This window comes from Rhopilema esculentum, chromosome 19 (genome assembly GCF_057945365.1).
Source record: "Rhopilema esculentum isolate cy_ngs chromosome 19, ASM5794536v1, whole genome shotgun sequence".
Taxonomy (NCBI): domain Eukaryota; kingdom Metazoa; phylum Cnidaria; class Scyphozoa; order Rhizostomeae; family Rhizostomatidae; genus Rhopilema; species Rhopilema esculentum.
In genome coordinates this window covers 8,394,322-8,417,548 of record NC_142833.1, presented here as the reverse complement: position 1 = coordinate 8,417,548, position 23,227 = coordinate 8,394,322, and the positions used below count along the sequence as shown (strand labels likewise).

Here is a 23,227-nt window from a genome sequence, read left to right as displayed (position 1 = left end):
CTGCTCCAGGTCTAAAGACAAAAAGATTTTCATTTTGATTACAAACAATGTATTCTATCATTAGTTAAAAATTAAATACACGAAAAAGCGTAAAAATAATCCCAGATTATGTGTATAAAAATTATACATTCTATAAAACTAGAATACAAAATATGTTTAAAAACCGTATAATTCTACGTAGAGATTTTTACATTGATAATAAAAAGACTGCTTCGAGAACTTCTGGGTTCAGGCAGAAAGAGAAGATGCAAAAAAGGAAGTTTCCCTAACTTTTTTGACCTCGTGTATCTTACTCGAAGCCTGCGTATCATATCAGGCCAATAATTGTAGCGTACTGTAGTGACATTTCTGTTATTTAGAACCCTCCGTACAAAAACTCTTTGACTCGTCAGTTTTCATTCATTTGATTCAAGTTTTTAATGCTATGCTCTACTAAAAATATCTTTAATATTCTGGCTTCCTGAATCTATTAGATTCAATGTTCCGTGGTATTCTTGTACGTGAGAAACATAATAGTAGTGGCGGTATCAACTGCGAAATATGTTCATTGCTTATACCTAATATCATGGCCAACGACCCATTATTCTCTACATTTCGCCAGCTGAAATCGGCTGTATGTTAAGTTCATGTTTCAGAGCTGGGTCTTTTATACTCTATTCTAATTTCATTGAACTTCAAAGAATAATTTTGATATCTTCGAAATTAAATCCAAGTATATCGACGGAATCAAAAATTTCAGGAGAAGAATCTTAAAAACTCAATAACTGAAATTCTTTGTTTAAAAACGTAAAAAAGAGCGCATCAAAACTTGTCTTATCAAAATTTATAGTGGAACTGTAAATATAATTTAATAAATAGCTAAATTCTTGTATTTCTTGTTTGCTTAAGATGGAAAATGGCTCTGTCTGTTAGATACGAGAAACTGAAAATTAGGTCCTTTTGTGAAAGAAAATAATAAAAAATTGTATACACATTTCACTCCCATAGAACTGTAATTGAGATGAAAAACTGACGCTTTGAAAATACCCCTACTCAGATCCAAGCACCAACTGGAATCCTTTCTGAGTTTTCTTGTCGGCAAACATTCAAAACTGGAGAATTGAAACAGCGTCATAGATTCAGAAGTTCCCAAGTATAAAAACCATAGGCTGTCTGTACTCCTTGCATTCTTGACCGAATTGACTGAGATTATGACATCTTGGCTGAATGCATTCATTCGATAACGCCTTCCCATGTGACTATTTTCTTTTCCACTGCATCATGGGATTAGTAAGGCATACCTGCAATCGAGGCCGTAGAGCCTTATTTTCATGGCTTGAAGAAACAAACTGGTAGACTCCGACTGAGAGATCATCACCCGCGACGCGGACAAGGAATCCGTAGTTTCGAAGGCGCTTGGAGACTTTGATACGCCATTGGTGTACGGCTTTGAAAACGTCCAATTCCAACCAACCAGACAGTGACGGTGATATTGTGGCTGACGCCAAACTGAAAAGCAATGAATTTTATCACCAGAGCAGTAATAATTTATACTGTGACAATTATTAAAAACCAAGGTGATAGACTAAAAGGCGTCTTTGTAGTAAGAAATCCGCGCAGAAGCTTGGTTCACTGAAATGGCTAAAACAATACTCAATTGCTTTGATAATACGCTCCCTACAAGGAGAAGATATGGCAAAATATGCCCAAAAATTGGAGAAGTGAAGTTCTAACTTAAAATAACAGATGGCAATTAAAATTTACGATGCCTCTTAAAGAATGAGATGCAGCTAATAAATTTATTGTGTTTCTCCCTGAAAAATGAAGCAAGAAAATCATAGAGACTCATTTTAGTAACCATAAAACGATCAAGTTTCAAACGTCGCTAAAACATGTGTTAAGAATAGATAGTATAAAGCGCAATAAATTCTGGCAGCATTCTTCACTTTAAAACCTCATTTAATTGATTTTATCTTGTTGGAGAAGCGAAAACTGCTTCACTTAGAATCTAAAGAAACTTACACTTTTGAAACGACGTCTTTCGATAAATCTAAATGGTCACCATGCCATGGCATGCGACTTGTGACATTAGAACTGTCCCAAGCAGAGCTCTTGACAAGATATACTTCTATTTTGATTTTCGGTTCCCGTGATCGTGCGAGTACATTCAGTGACGACTGTCGGTTTTCACCGACATAATACAGTTGTAGTTTTGCAGAGTGCAGAATATAATGGCGTGCAATGCGTCGCAGATCGAACGAGAAAAGGGCCCTCTTTTTATAGCCTCGTTCACCTTTGCCCAGCTGGATGAATTCTTGCTTTGGCATTACTTTGAATGGGTCATCTAGAACTGCAGATTCAGCGACAGGAAAGATCAACGCAAGCGGATCAACTGGATTGGCAACTGAAACAAATTTCCATCATATGAATCTTTACAAGGATCTTTAAGCGAGATCAAGCAATAATTTTCAACATGCATTCACAAAGTTTCTTCGTAAGGTTGGTAAACTAAGGCCCCGTTTACACGAGTTTGGGTTTGCTGTTATCAGCTGTAGAAGGGGACCCGTCAAAGGTCAAATCTCTTCAAACGTTAACCTTTAAAAATTAGCCAACCCGGGTCCAACCGCCTTGCCGGGTAACCCTTCTCAAGGGTAGAGTTGTCCCGTTCTGAGACGAGCTGCCTTCTTTTGAAGTTGACGGGTCAGCTAAACTCGGGGTCGTGTAAACGCTTCGAAGTTGAGGGGTCAGCACCTTGGGGTCATTTTTACACTTTAGCAAACACGTTAAGCTGACACGGGGGTGAGGTCAACCCTCTAAAGGAACCGGCTGACCCGGGCTCGTATAAACGTAAATGTTTTACTGCAGCGTGTTGACCTGATCCGGAGTAGAATGTAGCCCGGGCTCGTATAAATGGGGCCTTATATAAATATTGATATTTAGATATAAGAAGGACGAGAAAAAGATTTCTGTTTTGCATTTCTGTTTCGGTGTTCTGCATAAGAGCATATTAACAAGCAGAGAGAATCGATCTAAAAATGTACGTTACGCATTGAATATAACAAAGTATTTCGAATCACAGAGGTTAAAAAGTTGAAATGAATTAGGAATGATTTCAGAATAATGTCGGCACTATGGCAAATTCGTAAAATATGTTTTTAAACATTGGGTTTGAGTTTCAATACTCCGTCTGTTTTGTTTTCTTTTCAAGCATACTTTCTTTAGGAAATCAAAGAAATACAGATTGGGGTATGGCTATTTTTCCTTTAGTTATGAAGTGACGAAACCTTTTCTTTACAACTATACAATAACTACTTAAGCTGCCATTTTTACAAAAAGCAGGTCTTTCAAGTGTTATCTAATAAGAAATTTAAGGGAAGCCGGCTCACCGTCAGCTAAATTCAGCAATCTTAAATAAAACTTGCAGACTTTTATACAAACAGTCCAATTTTCTCTGCTTAAAAACGTAAATGTTGGCACACATAGTTCTTCGTTAAATGATAAAGATTCTAATACATATGATACTTATTAGAAAATAACATCCCGAAGATAGATAAACAGATAAATTTTGGCGATGTCAAGGTCTGATTCCATTTGGAAATATTAGATTGCTCACAAAGGGCCTAGAGATGACCTAAAGTAGCTGTTTGAGACGTACCTATAATTGCCAATGAGTCGGTCTGGTAGTATATTCTATCTATAAATAACAGGACACAAAAAGCGCTTAGATAAAGATTTACCAGCTGAAACAGTTATTTAAGGATATTTTAATATCAATAACCGTTGTTTATGTTGCATATCTTATCATTGGTTTTGGATGATACGAGCAAATCTTGCTGTTAATAACGACGGAAACCAAACATGGCACTTTGAATATCTGCATGAGAATATAAAACTAGAATGCGTAGATATCTGACCCAAGAGAAGTCTAACTCTAGCCGTGCAAGCCCCGGGTGTACCATAGTATTTAGTGTCTCTCTGGCTCTGTTTTGATAAAAAAGCTTTTCAAAAACCCAGAGTCTTAACAGATCAAAGTATGCACATGTGCTTTAACGTCTAATAAAGTCTGGCTTTAAGCATTCTCATCAGGCGTGTTCAAAACACCAGATTAGCATATCAATAAAACACAACTTTTATACAATGGTGTGACTGAGAAAGGATACAAATTGTTGATCTGTCTATGAAAAGAGCAGATTAATGTCCACCAATTCTCAAATAAAACATTCGGTCTTGAATTTATTGTTTACGTAATCAAAATATGACGTATGGGTCTCTTTGGCATGTTGAATGAGATTTTGGATACTTTTATAATCTAAAGGAAAAACGACAACTCACCTTTTCTGGTGCAATTAATCCCAATAGGTATTTTCTCTCTTGGTAAGCCGGTTGGTTGTTCAGGTTTTGACACTGTTAAAAATAAAATGGCAAACTATAGTACAGCAATTCAATTTACAACCCCCTTACGTCATGGTACAACTTTCTGAGCACAGATCAAGATTGACCATTATCAAATTTTACATATACAGCTGTTATTAATGTTTGCAGTACTTGTACTATAGATTTTCACGATGTGAAGTTGAAAACCTATCAGGGATTTGACAGCGATGAATATGTCGTCATAGAATCAATATCATTAGCAATTTTTTCAAAAGGCGGTTGAGGTATCTTTCAAAACGAGGCCAAAAACTTAATTAGTCTGTAGTAGTACCTATCATTGGTAACTACTGAAGATACCCACTGTTAAGAAAAGGTTTAGGAAAATATCAAGGTAGATGAGAAAGGACACAGGATGATCCAATTGACACGGCTGTCAAGATGTTTTTAAAAAATTTCAAGATATTTCAAGACCTTTCATAAGTGAAGCTTGGGAAAGTTATTAGAAGTTTTCGCAAAGGCCCTCGACCGAAAATCGAGATATGGGGGATATCCAGATGTGGGGGATATTTAAATATGGGGGATATCCAGATATGGGAGATATCCAGATATGGGAGATATCCAGATATGGGGGACATCCAGATATGGGAGATATCCAGATATGGGGGACATCCAGATATGGGGGACATCCAGATATGGGATATCCAGGTGAAGAAATGCCGGCAAAAGTTCCTTAATTATAAGAATTGAAGTCCTACAGGAGCATTGACTACGATAAATTTGACGTCATACCTTTACGCGGAAATTGTGCACACCTAACCCGGAATCGGTAGTGGCTGCACTTGGTTTCAATTTTCGCTTGTTCAGAGTCTCTGCAGTAAACACCGAATCTCTGGTCACAAATCGTGTTTTCTCCTGCATTTGTGTATGGCATTCCATCAAGAGTTTGACACTGTATATCTGTTATCGTGTCATTTCCACAAATTTGTCGATCGATAATTGATGCCCAAGTGCCAGTCGAGAAGCGAACCGTCTTCACCCAAGCTGACCATTGACCTATATCTGCTAAGAGGGATATAAAAGAAAATTTCAAATAAACTGCTGGCTGATATATGACGTAACTAAAAGAAGGTTGAGAAGATATGGCAATGAAATAAGGAATAAACGGAGAAAAGAACAAAGTGATTATGATAAAAATTATTTTAGGCTGGCGATTATATAGCTAGAAATGTTGAATAGAAGGAAACATTCATTCGAAAGTCTCTTTTGTTGATGTGGTTCAGTTTGAAAATATGTACATTCTAATATGGCAGGCTGTATAAAAATCAATTTTTTATTACGGCTGGTAAAAAAACATAAACAAAACCGCTCAACCTATCGCGGTGAATCCACCACATATCCATCGAGTAAGAAACAATTTTATAGGTTATTCGCAAACAGAATAATAAGCTGTTGCAAAATGTACATGATATTGCTTGACTAACCACTTCCATCTGAGACCAGGGAATTTTCTCTCCAAAACGCCACGTTCATGCCTTTTATTCCCTCACATGACTTCCTAAAGTCGGGAATATCATATGCCCTGAATACATCTTCTTGTACTGATACGATCCTTTTGAGATTATCACACATAACCCTCGCGAGACTTGTCTTTTTTATTTCTCTTAGCTGTGATTGGGTAAAAACGCCTTTGTTTTCATAGTAAAACCTGTCACCGTCACGAAGGCGTCTGAACTGGTCTTTTATTATGCACAAAAAAGTAGGCCCGACCATGGCGCCATCTGCAAGCGTCTCCATCAGGCCAACAATATACAAATCGGCATTCTCCGCTCGCCCATTGTAAAGCTTCTTCAACAGCTCGCGGTGTTTCTCACTACGAATCTCGTTGGCAGCATCATCAAATGTGTAGGCATACGTGAGGTTGCAATACTCTCGCCAATAAGCATACCCTTGAAGCCCATGGTCTCTCCCACGTTGAACATTTATTGCTATTAGATTCAAACCGTGTGAGGCTCCAGGGCTTTGAAAAAGTTGCTTGACCAGGCCCTTTGACACTCTCCGGTCGGTTTTTTCCGAGAAGTTTCCAATGGCACCGAACAAAAATCTTTCAATGCCATCTTTCAGTAGCAACCTGTTGTTGAAAAACGCTTTGAAAAGTGGCAGTTCTGGTGCAATGGGATCATAATTTTCGTTGAGTTGTGAAAGTGTTGGTCGAACCAGGCTGTGGCCAAACCGATACGCTGCGGCAGCGAAAGCATTAGCGACTGTTGCATCGACATTTGGTTTGTATCCCGAGTATTTAGGCAAGCCGTCGTGTCCAAGAATTTTTGGCAAATACTCTGAATAGGTTATATGCTGTATTTCTGCAATGACTATTTTTCTAGCCTCTTGGTATATTTTTTCTCCTTCCCAATGACGGTTGTAACGCCGCAGAAGTCTTGCAATGCGGTTATGTTCCCGCACCCATAAGGTGTGCATTGACGCGAGAAGGATTTGCTCATTAACCCGACCATCTCCGGCCGCAAAGCATCCACCGAAATTCAGGCAAAATGTGTTTGGAGGGTGATTCTGGTTTGGTTCAAACGGCAAAAACCCATTATCTGTCAATTTCATCAGTCCAGTATCTAGAAACATAGAAACACATAATTGATTGGAAGCATTTATGGTGTAATAATCGTTGTTAATTTGTTGTTGTCAGATGATCGCATTATGCGTGAAACTTTGAGTTGCAACCTAGAACCGTCCTGCTCAACGGACCAAAGTGTCTACAATTCTGCCTATACGACATCGAGCGTTTTCAGTAGTCTATTTGTATAAGAAAATATGCAAGCACTTCTTTTCAAGACTGATCAAAGCATCGTAGAGTAGATAAGATGAAAAAGGTACTTAAGATTTGGTAGTGGCATGGTAATTGAATTAAAGCTAGAAAAATTTGTCAGTAAATACTAAATTCCACTATTTTTGCAGACTAAGTTTGACTGCAGTTTTGTTAACTTCTTTCACAATTCATTTATTTTTGATAAAGGAAAAATCAACGAAAAGAACTTTCTATGTGCGATATAATTCAATAAAAAGAAAATTTTGACAAAAATTTATGCAGATCTATTTTTTTCAATGAAAATGATCAAAAATTACAAGGTATTTACAAAATGAGTCTTCGGTTACAGCAAAATACTCTCAAAAAGGATTTAAACAATTTGGGTATTCAACAAACCGTTCAAAGCTCTGAGTTTGTCAGCCTGCTTCTTTGATGAACCATACACAGAACTTGCGTCCATGTACGACGTTATGGTGTTGAGTTGCTGTCGCTGCTCTATTCTGTCCTTGTTCGTCTGGCACGCTGCAGCGGAGCGTGTGAACATAGTGCATTCCCCTCCATTGCGCGGATACATTATAGGAAAACAAGGCGCATCAAAATCATCAGCTGACCAATCGCATCTAGCGTAAGAAGGAGGTTACGAAGAATTTCGATTATTTAAACGAAACCAATTCAGGAGCTAATTCAGGAGCTAATTCAGCTAGAGAAAAAATCTATAGTGAAATTTCTTATCCAGTTTTAACCCAGAAATATTTTCAAATTCATGTCAACGGATGAGATTCAATAAGGGCAAGAGGAACAGGATTTCTCCAGTTATGCCACGCCAGCAATTATGATCAGAGACAAGTGAATATGCACCTTAAATCGGTTAACCCTTTGCATTTGCGCTTCTCGTGGATACCTACAGACTGCATTGGGTGAAATTAGAAAATAACCGCTACCTTTTACAGGCTTCCTCTTTCTCTTCATTTAAAATTGCCGTCGAGAAGCATTCCCTTATTCGTTTAATTCCGTAGCATTATGTGAGTAATACTAGCAGGTATGACAGAATGTAAATCTCTATACCCCTAACTTCAATCTAAGCAGGCTCATTTGAACTCATTTTATAACACTGACAGTATCTATGACAGATTTAACAAATGCAGACGGCAAGGCAATAGAAGATAACACAGAAAAATAAAATAACACTAGATGAAAGATAGCAAAGCAGAAGATATTGATCATACTTTGGAAGGGAGCATCGCTTGCCTCCTTCACTCTCCGCTGTGAATGTGATGTCATGATCAATGAACTGACCCCACTGCATAAGCATGTGTGAGAAAACACTGGAGCGTCTTTTTGACTTGGAATCAACCAGAATCGCTTTTTGCACCACCTCATGAGGGGTAGGAAGAATGGGAGCTTCGGGGAGGTTGGGGAATCCAATGGGATCTGACAGGCCGTCGACGTCGTAGTAAATGGCAGCTATGACAAAATAGTAAGTTAATTTACTCTCAGTTTGACATAATTTTAGCAAAATAGATAGAATAGATGCATGTTAGATTATATTTTTATCCCTTGTGTCTTAAGTTTTAGGCCAACAGGGCAATCTTGTTCTTGGGTTTTACAAAATTTCGTAGTTCTCAGTTTTATCACGATTTAATAGTTTCTTAATTTTTTTGCTTCGAGTAGTGAAGCTTCTTAATTTTTTCCGACTGTCCAGTACTCGTTTTTTATAGCCAGTTTCTTATAAAAAATGAGTGTATTTCAGCTCCTCGAATGTCTTTTGAGGTGTTTTTTAAATTGTTTCAAAGTAGAGAGGTCACTGATGCTAGTAGGGATTTCATTCCAAGCCTATAGACCTGAATAGTGAAAGCTTTAGTCTCGGAATTTTTTTATCCGTGTAGTTTTTTGTTCTATAATCGATTTCTTGTTTTATATTTATCCCAAAGGCTTCCAGGGCACATCTTATTCATCATCTTATCGGTTATCAACGATCGATCAAAGTTTATTATCTGTTCTACTGTCAACCAGTCATCAGACCACCGAGCCTTGATTTTTGATAACTTCAGTAAAACTTGCTGCACATGGAGAAAAAAAAGCTTTGAAGGTTATGATGCAAACTAAAAACTAAGTGTATGGAGATGACAAAAACATTCATGCTTTTGCAAGAGGGATTTATAGCGCAAATATGTGCTGGCCAAACCGCTTTTAGAAACAAAGTGAAGGCTCGTTGTTGACAGTGATCAATTGCAAAAACAAGTAACATAAAGGGTTTATTGGATAGAGTACTAAATAATTTAATGTTAGATATTACACATTGATTATAGACCGACTGTTTAGAAGAGAAAAACACTTGTCGCCAAAACGAGATCTCAAGGAAGAAAGGTTGATCATCTTATAATGAATTGAATATCAATTTATTCAGGATTCAGTGGTTTCTAAAGCCTCAAAAAAACGAGAAAGAATTTGTGGAAATGGCCTGGAAATTTAATGAATTTAAGGAAAATTTATCGGGTTTTTTCGTCTTTCTGACACATAGTAATTTATAATGACAAAATCTTATTTCTTGGTAAAGAATTTGGATGGGGAGTAATATGCTCGTTACACTTGGGCCCCACCAGAATGGTTGACTTTTTCATAGCATGGGGTTGATTGGTATGGTTTCCTTCTTGGACTCTTTATAAACAGACATCAAGTACAATCAGTGGCTATTCAATCAGTTGAATTCAATCAGTTGAATTAAATCTTGCACTAAGGACCAACTGCCAGTTACGTGGAACTGTTATGCACCGAAGACATAGAATAGGGTTACCTATTGTTATTTCGGTTTACTAGTTAGCCCGCGAAGTAAACTAATGCTATCAGAAACTGGGAGCAACAAATATCAATGAGGCCTGTTAGATTCTCAATCCTATTTTCAATTTGTCTTACAAGAAATGCTTTGGCTGTTGGCAGTTAGCAAGAAATATTGGCGTTAAATTGAAACGCATTAAATTCAGAAGTGGGAGAAGATTTGAAAATGTATGTAGACTCACGAATCAATCGTTTAAATGGGGTTGCAGCAGCCCCCCAAGTTGGGTTTTCTATGTTGTTGCAAGTGCCATCAAATGTGCGGTATTTTGAATGGAATTCTTGATCAATGCAGCTAGGCTCAACAACCGTCTCCAAACACTTCGATGCATCCACGATTTCGGAAAGTTTTTTAGGTGACAATATTTGACCAGTCTTAATTCTGAGAATGATTGGCTCGCCACTTCTTGCTGGAGCTAAAATGAGAAAATAGAATGAATAAATATTCAAGATTCGTGTAAGGAAGTGTAAGCAAACTTGTAACAAAGAAGGTTGAAGTATTTCTCAAACAAGGTCGTAAATTGACGTGGTGAGCAACTGTTATTGTTAGCGAATTTTTGTTTAAAAATGAAATCAGCCTTTTGGCACTATTCAAAACGCTCACCACACAACGCACAACCTTCCCTCTTCTTCCTTCTCCTTCTCCTTTTATTCTTTCTTTATTTTCAGATTACTAAATAGAGAGAGAGAGATTCGTAGCACGTCCATCAACAATTGTTTGATGGACATGAACTAAACCATGAAACATCATCTATACGATACCGTATTTTAACGAGTACGTTACGATTTCGTTCTGTATTAGCCTTCCATTTACACAGAGGCAATTATGCATACGAACTGATGAATTGAACGTATACGGTTTGAATTAAAGGACTAACGAATGCAAATACAAAACGCATCGTCAAACGGACTGACTACGATTAGCCTGCGTCATAGACATGGTCTGCGTCATAGACATGGTCTGCGTTGCAGATATGGTCTCTAATATGATTAGAACACAGATCGACCAGCAGGCAAATCACAGAAAACAAAAATTAGCCTCGATAATTGTGTTTCATGCAGAAAAGATTGTCTCTATAAAATTTGCTTGATTCAATTTCCCTTGAGATAAAAAGAAGGATGAAGTGATAAGCAGACCACCAGAAAAGATTTTTTGACCGACTGGATATAAAAGAGATTTGGTTGCGGAAACTCCGGGCGATTTCAAACATCACTCGAAATCAAATATTTAATCGAATCCTAAGTAGGATCAAACTTTTGATAATCCATAATATTACAACTGCTAAGTAGTTATCCTAATGACAGAAAGCAGGTGTGCCAAGCCAAAAAGTGAACAATATGGGGTTCGGACTCTATAAGAAGAGAACTAACTATGTATGGAGTGCGAGGATTGCTCAGTTGTTAGAGGCACTGACTACAGACACAGGGGTCGATAGTTCAAATCCCTGGCATGAACAAACTTTCACCCAGAGTGAGGAGAGTCGCCAGCTCTCTGTGATTCCAGGCGCAGGAATCACGAGGTGTGGTCACATCGACAGGAAGGACCAGGACACTGCTCGATAAGAATAAGCTTCTCAGTGTCCTAAAAACTACCTTCAGATGCTAGGTAGAAACAAATACAACAACTACGCTATGTAAAGGCAAATGTTTCTGAGAAAAGGGGAAGAGAAATAGCGCACAGAAGAAAGCCACGATCAATGGATGGAAAATATTCAGCGACATTAAGAACTTACTCCGTCGATACTGGAGTGTCAAAAAACTGTTGATAACGTGTGATCATCTAAATACTCATTGAGGGTTAGATGGTAGTAAAGCTGGGCAACGTAATGTTTGTTATGAGTGGCTGATAAATGGCGATTGCGATTGATGCGACTTGTCTAACATCAGTGGATCCAAATACCAGGACACATTAATTCGATTCGGTTCGATTCTATAAACGCCTATATTTGAAAATCTCTCTAATTTTCTTTGTTCAGAAATATTAGAAAACTGAACATTCAAGACACTAAATCATCGGTGGGTAAGATATAAATAAAAAAACAAATAAGGATTCCGTCCAGTCTACTAATAGATGCAAATCTATCAAGAAAAGAAAATATATTTCAAAAAGATAAAGCACATGTCGCAATATGATTAGACAGCGGAAACCACACTGTAATAAATTAAAGTTTGACAACGTGATTGTGTGTAGATATATAACGTGTGGCACGGAAGCAGCATAATTTTCGAAAAAGGATACACATCAAAATACGTTTTGACACAAAGATTTCAACGCTGCTTTTGAGAAATATTAAACAGTACCAAATAATAATGTGTCATTATCGTTTTTAACCAAAAGTAGCGTTTTGCTAGCCAGAAAAGAGAGTTCGGGTACTTTAAAATTTAGTTTCAAGTGGATGCTAATTAAATTTGTTCAACACAACGGAAAGATAAAGGAAAAAATTCACTTACATCCGAAAGTCCTCTTTACTTTCTCTGCAACCTTATGCATGACTGTGTCAAAAAACAGCTTAGCTTCGGAGATCTTCCTTGCTTGGTTTGAGGGCCTTCGGAACATCCTATGAAGATCGAAAGGGTCCACTTTTCTGTTTTCTTGCTTAAATGATGACCTCGCACGATCAGTAAAGCCGCCAATATCTTTCGATATCTCCCTGCTGACAGCAAGCAGCAGTCCCTTGGTCAGAAACCCTTCTCCAGGATACGAAGGCATCATGATAACAGTAACGGTGGCTTCCCATGCAATAATCTTCAACCCTATAGTTCTACGGACAAATATTTTAAGGTTTTGCTTCCATACATTCCCTTTAGTAGTTTCCTTGGGTAGTGGTGCTTTGACGTAGATCTCCCCTTTATCCTGGACAATACCGAAGTATTCATTGAAAGTGTACATATGAAATTCGAACACAGTGTCGTGGCCATTCTTGTAACGATTTTTCAAGTTGAAAATGACGTGGTTTAACGGCAGTCCATAGTATATCAACACCGTAAAAAATCTTCCATTGATATCGGGTTCCGTCCCATTCACGTGTATTAATACCTTTACTTTGGCGCCTGTGAAATGGTCGAGTTTGCCTTCGACGATCAGCTCATAGCTTTTCAGTTCTTTTTCATATAAATACTAAAGGTATGATAAAAGACGTTGATTCAAATAAACATACGAAAAGAAGAAATATTATGGAAATACGTGTAATATAGGTTGTTAGTCATGCGTAGACAAACAAACGAAACACTTCTAATGTTTGAGGCAACCCTCCGTCCTGGAGTCAAAAAGCATGCGCAACAACGATAAATTTTCACATTACATCACATTACAAAAAATCAATTTACACAAAGTCACATTTGTAATGCCTATTTCTTATCAGATATCAGACGACAACCATATCACCCAACATCAGATGCAAGACAGGAATTAACTACAAAAAATATCAAAAACACAAGTGCTAAGGTGTCATGTAGCCAACGAAAATGTTGGTGAGCAGCGCGATGAAAACTTTATGTCTTACCTTTCGAGTAACAATGTACCCAGAATCCTCTTCTATGTGAAAAACCTCGTTTGCATCTCTAGATTTGTTATTCTGTTCGATGATGTAATACTTAACAGGCTTTTCGGCAGTATTTCCATTTGAATCAAGGGCCTTCGCAATCAGTCTATATACGGGGCTTTCAAGTGGCGCGTCGTATGGCACGGCTGCATGATAAACCTTCTGGTTCTTACTATTTATTGTACCGCCCTCAAAAACAACATTGTATCGTATACCTAAAAGACAACAACACGGTTAAAAAATCGAATAAACGATATGGTGTTATTTTATCAAACCTCAGCCAAATATTCCTTCTGTGAATAATATAAGGCAGTTTCAAATGAGCAAAAGTAAATTACACGACTACCAAAACTGCTACATAGAATGCAATACAGCTTTGTGAAATAATGAACAGGTCCATACAGAGGACAAATAACTCTGTCCAGAACTTTCTTTCCCAAGATCTATGGACTAAAAAGGTGACGGACCTTACCACTGGTCCACCAAGTGCCCATTACATCATAGGCGTGTGGCACAGGCTCCATCAATCAAACAGACTGGAATTAATCTTATAGTCTCTATTGAAACAAAGATGTTTGACCACATTTGAGGATGCACTGTACCAGCACTTATTTGCTCCAAAAAACGGCTTCACGAAATATATGCTCAAATTATATATAAATCTTCTACATAAAACTCACCACCAGTGCACGTTTTGTGTGAAGCATCAAGCTTCATTCCATAGGGGCAAATGCATCGATACGACCCTTCCATATTCTCACAATGGTGACTGCAGCCATGGTATACTTTTCCCCTACCGCATTCATCTACATCTATAACAAAATCAGTTCATTTTAAATAAATCACTAGGGAGAAATTTCCGTTATTTGGTCGAACTTTTTTTAAACAGCCAAAACTCTCCTCCCACAAATACAAAATCTACTGATAAACAGAAAGGTTCCTGGGAAATACAATTTCAAGTATTCAATTCGGGAAATGTATTTGACATGACCATCACATTGTATAATACACAACACATTATTACTTGTTTTGAGGTAATAAGAATGGAACAGCCTACCAACAGAAGCGAAAGATGTAATCTCAATGCATGCTTTAAAAAGGTATGGTTGGTATGGTTAGCATCGCAGTTTGTTTTTTTATTGTACTAGGTTGTAATTGGAGCAATCTGCAGCTCCCATCTAGCACTATAGGAGGGGGCAGTTTACAAATGGCTAGGCCTGTTCTGGAGCTGATATCCTTTTACGATTAAAACTTACCAATACATGATCGCCTGTCTGCAGCCAAATGGTATCCAAGTCTGCATGTGCACGAATAACTGCCATGGGTATTCACGCAGTTGTGCTGGCAAAAGCCACGTCCGTACCTGGGCATGCATTCGTCTATATCTATTGAAGACATTACAAATGTATCAAGAACCCATATGTGAGTTAGCTCTGTCACATACCATTAAAAATAAAATCTTTTGCTAACATTAGGCATGCATTAGTGTGAAAGAGGGAACAATGTGAAACACCACTCTGTAATCCCAATAAATAGGGCATTTTGGCTCGAGAATAAAGTTTTGAAGTGAGAACGCCATAAAATCTTATTTTTAGAATCTTTGAAGATGGATCGAATAACCTAAAGACTTGGATGTATACAGACGATAATCCGAGCATAACAGGCAAAATACATTTGATCTATTCAAAATAAGCTTACTCACCTACCGAAGAGAATTTAGCTCTAAAACCAATCTGATTCGCGTCCTTTTGCGAATCGGCATGGAATTTTAGCCATAATTCATTTGTTCCTGAATTGATAATAAGGGATGGAGCTTTCCTTCCACAAATTATCAAGGAGTGAGTGCCAGTCACGTCATTAAAGGGGCTTAAAGAGAGAAAGGTGAAAAATATTGTAAAAACAGTATTAGCAACAGGAACAAAATAAACACATGCAGACCAAGAAATTTCAGGTTCCTTAAAATATTTGTGAAAACCATAGCTCAAAAAAATTTGCAAAGATTACTTTCTCGGAGAATATGCAATAGGCAGAGCGTTTTCTTGATATTACCGTAGTCCTTTGCAAAATATAAATGTTTTCAAACAACCGAAACTGGTGAAACCGCTTTACTGCTAGAATATATATTCTGCACTGTGAAATAAGGTGCAATTTTGCTTTCAATTTCTACGAAGCATGCACGAGGATGTTAAGTAACAAGCAATGCTTTCAAACTTGAAGCAATTATCTTTGCAACTGATTCAGGTACTTCTACGGGTTTAAAAGAGCCATCACTTTCTATAACACAGCACTGCATCGACAGAAATAGCATATGTGTCAAAAATACCAGAGTGGAGAAGCCAAAATCCTTTTCGAGACGTGATGTGTGACCAAAAATAAAGAAAACATCCAAGCAAGTTTGATCTAAATAGAACCTATCCTCTCCTCCTATCCTCTTTGGCCTTGTGCTTTGGCTTATCTATACTAGGGGATCTGACAGTAGCAGTGCAGAAAGACAGATAAAGGTACTTGTGTCTTCTTCCTTAACAGGATCAAAATTGCAAATCGTCGTTATCTGGTGAGAAAATGTTGGGGGAGAGGAAACATTTTGGCAAAGCATGCAGCATGAAGCGTGATGTGATACTTTGGCTTTGAAACTGCCCTAAGGTAATCAATAATTAGTCATGAACGTTTTCTTTTGGCGAAATGGGCGTTCCCTGTTGGAAAAAGGCTTTTTCTGCGTGTAAAAATGGCGTGGCCTAAATTCACCGACCTTTCCCCCCTTTCCCCCTCCCCAAATCCTGACCAACTGAAATAGGGGTTCTAAGGCCTTTGTCCTCATACAAAGAGTAGGCAGACTAAAAACGGACGTTCACATGCGCACGGGATTGTTATAACAGAAACAGTGTTTAAGCTGACCTTAGCCAACAAAGACTGAACTTTGTTTAAAATGATTAGCTTTATCGTGTATTGAGTAGCACTGCAACTGCTATCAATGACCAGAAATCGCTGTTAAACAGTGAAGCCATGTCAACCTTTGACTTCAGCGACTTTGTTCCACATACCTTCCTTGCAAAGTTCATAGAGACACAAGAAATTCTAACCATAAATTTTCACTTATACTCAAGGTGGGCCTTTAGAAAAACGATAGCGACGCCAAAAAACAAACGACCTTGGGTAGCTGCAGCTTTAAAGGATCAGCTTTTGATTACTGATTTGGTTTGCAAAACAGACGATACAAGACGATCTAATTTTCTGTAGTGTATCGACTTACGAAAGCAAAGAAATTTATACTGAAATATCTTCTTACCTGTAATCTGAGAATCCCTGGCTTCTGGAGCTAACAACCAGATAATCCTTTTTCAAACAATTTTCCTTAACATCTGTAAGTCCAATTCCAAAGAACTGCTGCATAAACGAAAGTCTGACAGCATAGCCAGGTTTAACTTGTATATGCCACACGCAAGTTTGTCTATTTTTGTATCTTTTAGGAAACAGTGGACTTGCAATATACCCAGTTTTGTTGGTTAAAGACACGACCGCTCTTGGGCACTTTCCTATCATGAAATGAATTGTCAGAATGATCCGACTTGATATCAAACATACATTTAGGTTTAAAGGTTCTAAATTTACTGCGCTAGGACACAAAATAAAATGACTAGTTAAAATCAATTCATTTAGACTACGCAACCATAAGATAAATTAACAATCGTCCCAAATCACGAAAACACAGCAAGGAATTCAGAATCAATTTTTGCTTGGGTTCAGAAAGCCAAACCAGAGCAGATAAGATTCCTTGATACAAAACTCCTTTCTCTTAAATCTATGTTGCGAGGCTGTATCGGTGATTACCTTTGCAAAACACAAAAAACAGTTTCAGGCAAGTCAAATGAAGAACAGTAGACTCAACTTATAGTCACACCAGATTTTGCTTGAAAAGCTGTGACAGCAAGCGGAGTGTGACTGAAAGCGGAGCTTAAATGAAACTTTTGCTTAACTATAGCAAGTACAATATATGATTTAATAAGATACCATGGAGAGATGGTTTTCCAAAATGGCCTGTTTTCAGACCACGGATATGTGCTGTGCCAGCGCTGTCATACTTTCAATGATATTGTAGAAATGGAATTACTCCAGAAACGAAGCCAAGGTTATGTTCCGAAAGAATTTAATCGACAGCATCTCATCATAAGTATGTGCACAAGAAAACCTGACTTCAAACTTCAGTACCGTTGCAATGGCTTTGCGATTAAATTACAGAACAATAATAACTATTTCACAATTACTGAAAAGCCAAGAACTTAATTTCAACTTTAACCCCTAAACCAAGTTACCCACTACAATCCTTTTCTGGACGTCTCTATTCTGAATACAATTCAAAACGTACTAAAACAATTTGCCTTGCAGGCCTAGGGGATAGCAGGACTCAAATGTATAATAAAATTATTCATATAAACAATGCAAGTATATTTCTAACAATAAATAGTGATGATTGTAATATGCTAACCTTTCCTTCGCCGCCTCTTTGCCTCGGTGTGCAGACTGAAAAACATAGAGGAAATTGAGTTATGAAATCTAATAAGGCAAGACAAACGGGTTCTTAAAAACAAAGTATCAATTATCAGCGCCTCTGATATTCATTTTTTCTCTACATAGTGGGAAAGAAGAAAATAAACTGGAGAAAACGATGACAAAGGATGATTCCAGAATTATGAATCGTTCAGTACTTGATGTCTGGTTATTTTCATGTTAACAAAAGTGAGCTTCTGAAAAGGAAAACTATATAGAGTGGAAATTATTATTCACAAACATAAGAAAAATCCAGTTTTCGTTCCAAAGTTCGGACACTTTTTTCTTCATAAATTATCCCTAAAATGTTCATAAATTATCGCTGAATTGTCCATAAAATTAGCAGAAATGCAAAAAAAATCTTTTGTGTTCTTGTGGAATTCAACCACAAAATTTAAGCACTAAACGGAGATATGCAGAGATTTCTGTTCTTTTACAAATGCTCGGCTAAGGGACATTGTCCCTAACCTGTAGGGATTAAGCAAAAATCTGCACAGAATTCTTTTTACAAAAGTTTAAACGAGAGATTGCAAGATAACAGCGTCATAAGCTTTAGAAGCGGTGACGGCATCTTGCCACTTGAAGGTGTAATGTAACCTACTTTTAGCATCAGGGGCCTCATGAAGGCAGGTCAGGGGTGTGGCTCGTGTTGCCCGTACTTGTTGTATTCGTTGACCTTCTTGCAAGCCAGCAATCTATATAGACTGGTAGCGTTCTTGTGAAGAGCTACTATCGCGACCTCGGATGTGACAAACTTTTGTTTAAGCATTAATCGAACATTATAAAAAATTCGTGACGTTGGACACCTCACTATCAAACGTCCGGTAGGGTAGCGTGTAGCTTTACACAAATCATTGCTGGGGGAAATCCTCACTTTCTATATTTCTAAAAACTGGATAATTAAAACGGAAGCGTGTTTGTTAACTTCCTTATTTAATCTTCAGGTATAAAAACCATTTTTTTATAAACTAACCCTGGTGAAAAACCAACGGGAATTTTCCGCATTGCAAATTTTCCTATCTAATTAAATCAACAATTAATCATTAATCCTTCATTTTTAGCGTCATTCATTAAAATTTCGAAAACCCAGTGTTTAAAATCAAAAGGATCATCGACAAAATAAGTTTTAGACTAAATCTATGATTTCGAAGGTAGTCAACTCTTGAAAAGTGGGTTTGGCAGTAAACCCTGTAGTGTCGCAGTTGTGGATACAAAAAACAATGCCTCGACATAGGTTAAGCGTTTAATCTAAGAAATTTCCTACTCTAACGCGGTAAGAAAATTAGCTGCGCAATTTTCAACAAGGATTTTCTTCAAACATCCTCCAATTTTAAAAATTGTCCAAATATCTATTCTAAGGAAATGTCCGTGTTTGAGAAGTGTCTGTTTCTGAGAATATTTCATTCAAGAGTCTATTTGAACAAGGTTTTTCCTCAGTATATAAGATTAGAGACAAATCTATCTTGGAGGTGTCTCTTATCAAAAAGAGTTTGTTAATGGAACCTTCTGATGCCCAGATTAATTTCCAGCTTGAGTATTTATCTAAACAAAAAATAGAATTGCCAATTATTGAGTGATGCCACTGCAGCAGGCTTGCCATCCTAAAACTTTAGGAAGGGGGGGGAGGGGGTGGGCTATGATGTAAGCAACTTCTAGAAGCAGCATCTATGAACACACCCAATAAATTGCATTTGTGTAAAAGATTCTCTTCTGTGTACATGAAATCATTCAAACAAACTAAAATCTCAATAGACAAATAGGAAATTGCTCATTCATGGAAAATCTTTAACATAATAGAGGGTTGCCACACCAGAATTTTTCAAATGAAGTCTCTCTAGGCTCTAAGCCCTCCACCCCCTATCCATAACACCACCGCACTGCAAACAGAGTAAAGCATTATGATCAATCCTTGCTTTGTTCAATTTCTTTGTAAACAAAAAAAGAAGGACACAATTTTATCCACTGGGCAAAGTGTCAAAGTCCATGTCCCTAGAGGTTTCGAGAGAAAAATTTCCACCACAATGTTTCAAGTTCTTGGCAATCAACCAATCAACAAATGATGTGGATATCAGCCACAGAATGACTGTGACACTCTTTAATCATCAAAACCTGACAGAGCTGGACCACAAGGGTAAGGAAACAAAGAAGCAGGACTACAGGAATAAGATTCAAGACAGAATTAAAGCCACAAAACCAAAGTACAGTAAATTGGACAGCTTACTGTTCTTGATAAGAGTGGCCTGATAAAATGAAGCTTTCCATGAAATTAGATCAAATACCTAATACCTCTGTCTTGGCAAAATTGTACATTAACTTGATGTGAGAAATATTTACTGTTTTTGCTTGCGGACAAAAACAACTGGATTAATCATAGACAATGATACTTTGACAATGACACAAGTACAAAGCTAGGATAAAATAACATTTGAGGTCCTTAAGTTTGACAAATGTTTAATTTGATAACTTGATGATTTGCACAGAGAAAGACCTCTTATCCATGCAATGCAAATGGACAGAACAAGCAAGGGCATGTTTGAGACAATCTCTTATCAACATGTCAATGTGTCAATAATCAGTCAGTATTCAAACTAAAGAATTGTTTAAATGTACACCTCAATAAAATCAGGTTAGAAGCTTATATAAAAGCTATTTGATGGTTTGGAATTTCAAATTGATGTTGCATATGGTATATGTTAATTCAAAGTGACCAAGCCTATTGAATCTTCATATATCATTGTGATCTTATTTCCATGTGACAATCTCAAAATACACCTTGTGGGCAAGAAACAGGTCCTCAAGAAAAGAGGAGAACTTCTAGGTTGGGCATCTCGTCTTCGGGTTATCAAAGTGTTTCTGGTATTATTTTCCAAATAGAAATTCCTATGTCTAGTGCAACTAAAATTATTACCTTTGAGCAAAAAATTATTCATTTACAAAATACAGATGGAAAAATATTTGCTCCTAAATAAATAAGGTCATTTATCAGCTTAATAAATTTTTAACAACAAACCTTGATGCAAAACAACAAAGTAGTAGAATTTTATCACAACATATTTTCATGATTCAATTTAAGACCCTGTTCTGAATATGAATAACTCTAGAACCACAAAATACTTCAAACCAGCAATTGATAATAATAACACTCCCTAGAGCTGGAGGGGTCCAATGTGTTACCAAGCTTTTCGGTGCTGTTATTTCGAATGGGGCTTAGTCTTGGGATTACAGGGGTAGCATAAGAAGCAAGGATCCCGGTATCTTAGAAAAGACCTGACATTGGTGTGGTTGATTTTGAATAAAGCCTTTTTACATCAACAAAAACAAATTGGGTTTCGTAACGCATTGAAGAAAAATAATTCAATTTTTCAACCACTGCCGTTTTCAACAACGGTAAAAACGGGTATAAAACAGTCATTCTTGCTTGATAGACTGCATTTTATCTTTTATAAAAATAAACTGACAGTTGTCTTTATTTAGTTCTTCGTTTCGTAAAAGTTAATCTAAAACAAGTCTGTCTCTGTATAACACTATACAGTCCATACCAGGTAAACAACCAAAACATTGCCAATGACGTTTACATTTTACTTGTCACATAATATCCCGCAAACGTTTCAGTTATTCAAATCGATGAAAACAGTTAACAAATGACCATACCTGGAGAGCAACACCATCAATAAAAATATTAGGCCAGCCAAGCGGCAGACTCTGAATTGCATGATATGGATGTAATTTAAAAGGCGACAAAACTCGCGATATTCATAAATCGTGTGATCGATCGGCTACCTGTCTCCTCTTCTGACCGCTGATCAAGAGCCAGAATATCAAACCAATTTATACCGTCTTCCTCTTAATCAATCTGTTTTCTTTTTGCGGTTTAGAATTATTGTGCCGATGGTCAGCCAGCGGCGCCTTTCATCTCATCGCCACTGTCGCCTTGGAAATATCCACCGCAGCGTCCCCAAGCGCGAAGTTGCTGTCTGTGATATTGTATTTCGCTATCTGTTGTCAAAATAAGAGTCTATTGCGTTGATGTTTACTCTATTGTGTAGTATAGTGGGGACTGGGACAACAATTTGTAGCAAAAATAATGAACATGAATTACGATTATCGGATTTTTTAGGTTTTTTGCACAAAAAAAGAATGCCCCTCTATGAAAAATTGTCCTTTGCAATCTTCAACCTCTGCCCCCTTCCCTTTCTCAGTATGACTGTCACCTAGAGGGTACGCAAAAATTTTTAGGATATGGGTACTCAAGTTACTTTCCGGGTTTAGAATTTGAGCAAAGCTTACTTTTTGGGTCTGTCAATTGTAGAATTACTTATTTGTTCATTAAATTTTGACGTACTTTTTGGGGCTTTAGAGAAATAAGAAAAAGAAAATAATTTTGTGCAAAGAGAAGAAAAATCATTTTCTGGTCAATTTTCATACTACAAATAACCTTAAAAGCTGATAGTCTACCAGAATTATTCAAATAATAGGATTATGTTTAAAAAAGGAACATTTTGCGTTGAAAAATTTGGAATGCTTGTTTTTGCTTCCAAGTGAGAACAAAGAAAAAGGTTGTTTCCTTTTGCAAGCCACACTGGAGTCATGCCATTAGCACGCGAATAGTCAATGTTCTTATTAGCCTTTTTTGTTTCAGAAAAGAATTTCAATGTCGTTAATCGTTTGCGTCATTCGTTTATCATTAATTTGATTAGGCACTTTCATAAAGCCAAAGTTTCACGTGATTTGATTGGAGCTAATCTCTTTCTTTCTTTCCCGTTGGGCAAGATCTAATTTGGGCGAGTAGAAGTATCTACAATCTGCTCTCAAAACCCTTTCTTCTGTCATTTTCTTAAAAAAAATGCAGAAACTTTTTCAAAGTTAACAGCAACTCTACACAAAACAGATCAAGAGTTGAAAAGATCCTTCTATAAACATCTGAAATTGAAAACTGTTTCTCAAGAAAGAATAACCAAGAAGTATGACGTTATTTGCAAGGCAAACTCAAACCCGGCTTTTCGAGCCCCTGTAGCTCTACATACATACACCAATCTATAATATGCAATTTGCTGCAAATATCCTCATCTTAGATGAATCTGAAAAGAAAAAGCAATTTCCTATGCAGTGTCCGATTGACTCTGTGTGCTTCTCAGTTGTG

General features: G+C 37.2%; 1 protein-coding gene across 4 annotated transcripts; it reads right to left on the bottom strand.

The window, feature by feature from the left end:
- Positions 1 to 9: 9 nt before the first annotated feature.
- LOC135688065 (myeloperoxidase) lies at positions 10 to 21,995 on the bottom strand. 4 transcript variants are annotated; one of them, XM_089113995.1, is made up of 17 exons: positions 21,739 to 21,995; positions 18,026 to 18,060; positions 16,829 to 17,075; positions 15,245 to 15,408; positions 14,799 to 14,927; positions 14,223 to 14,354; positions 13,504 to 13,757; positions 12,452 to 13,118; positions 10,186 to 10,416; positions 8,395 to 8,632; positions 7,565 to 7,788; positions 5,835 to 6,974; positions 5,143 to 5,412; positions 4,312 to 4,383; positions 3,635 to 3,673; positions 2,002 to 2,383; positions 10 to 1,488 (listed from the first exon to the last, which is right to left on the bottom strand). In XM_089113995.1, exons 1-17 carry the CDS (start codon positions 21,798 to 21,800, stop codon positions 1,239 to 1,241), a joined length of 4,536 nt encoding a protein of 1,511 aa, XP_088970121.1. In that variant the 5' UTR covers positions 21,801 to 21,995; the 3' UTR covers positions 10 to 1,238. The 4 variants fall into 4 exon arrangements, with proteins under 4 accessions (XP_088970121.1, XP_088970120.1, XP_088970123.1 ...); XM_089113994.1 differs by having other exon boundaries at positions 5,143 to 5,415; positions 21,739 to 21,994; XM_089113997.1 differs by lacking the exon at positions 3,635 to 3,673 and having other exon boundaries at positions 5,143 to 5,415.
- Positions 21,996 to 23,227: the final 1,232 nt, after the last annotated feature.

Excerpts from the sequence above, each read along its gene's own strand:
- LOC135688065 (XM_089113994.1), bottom strand. The coding sequence starts at position 21,800 with ATGCAATTCAGAGTCTGCCGCTTGGCTGGCCTAATATTTTTATTGATG. Across the intron at positions 7,789-8,394 it reads AAGCGATGCTCCCTTCCAAA|ATGCGATTGGTCAGCTGATG; the intron begins GTATGATCAATA and ends TTCTTACGCTAG. Across the intron at positions 2,384-3,634 it reads CGACTCATTGGCAATTATAG|TTGCCAATCCAGTTGATCCG; the intron begins GTACGTCTCAAA and ends AATTTGTTTCAG.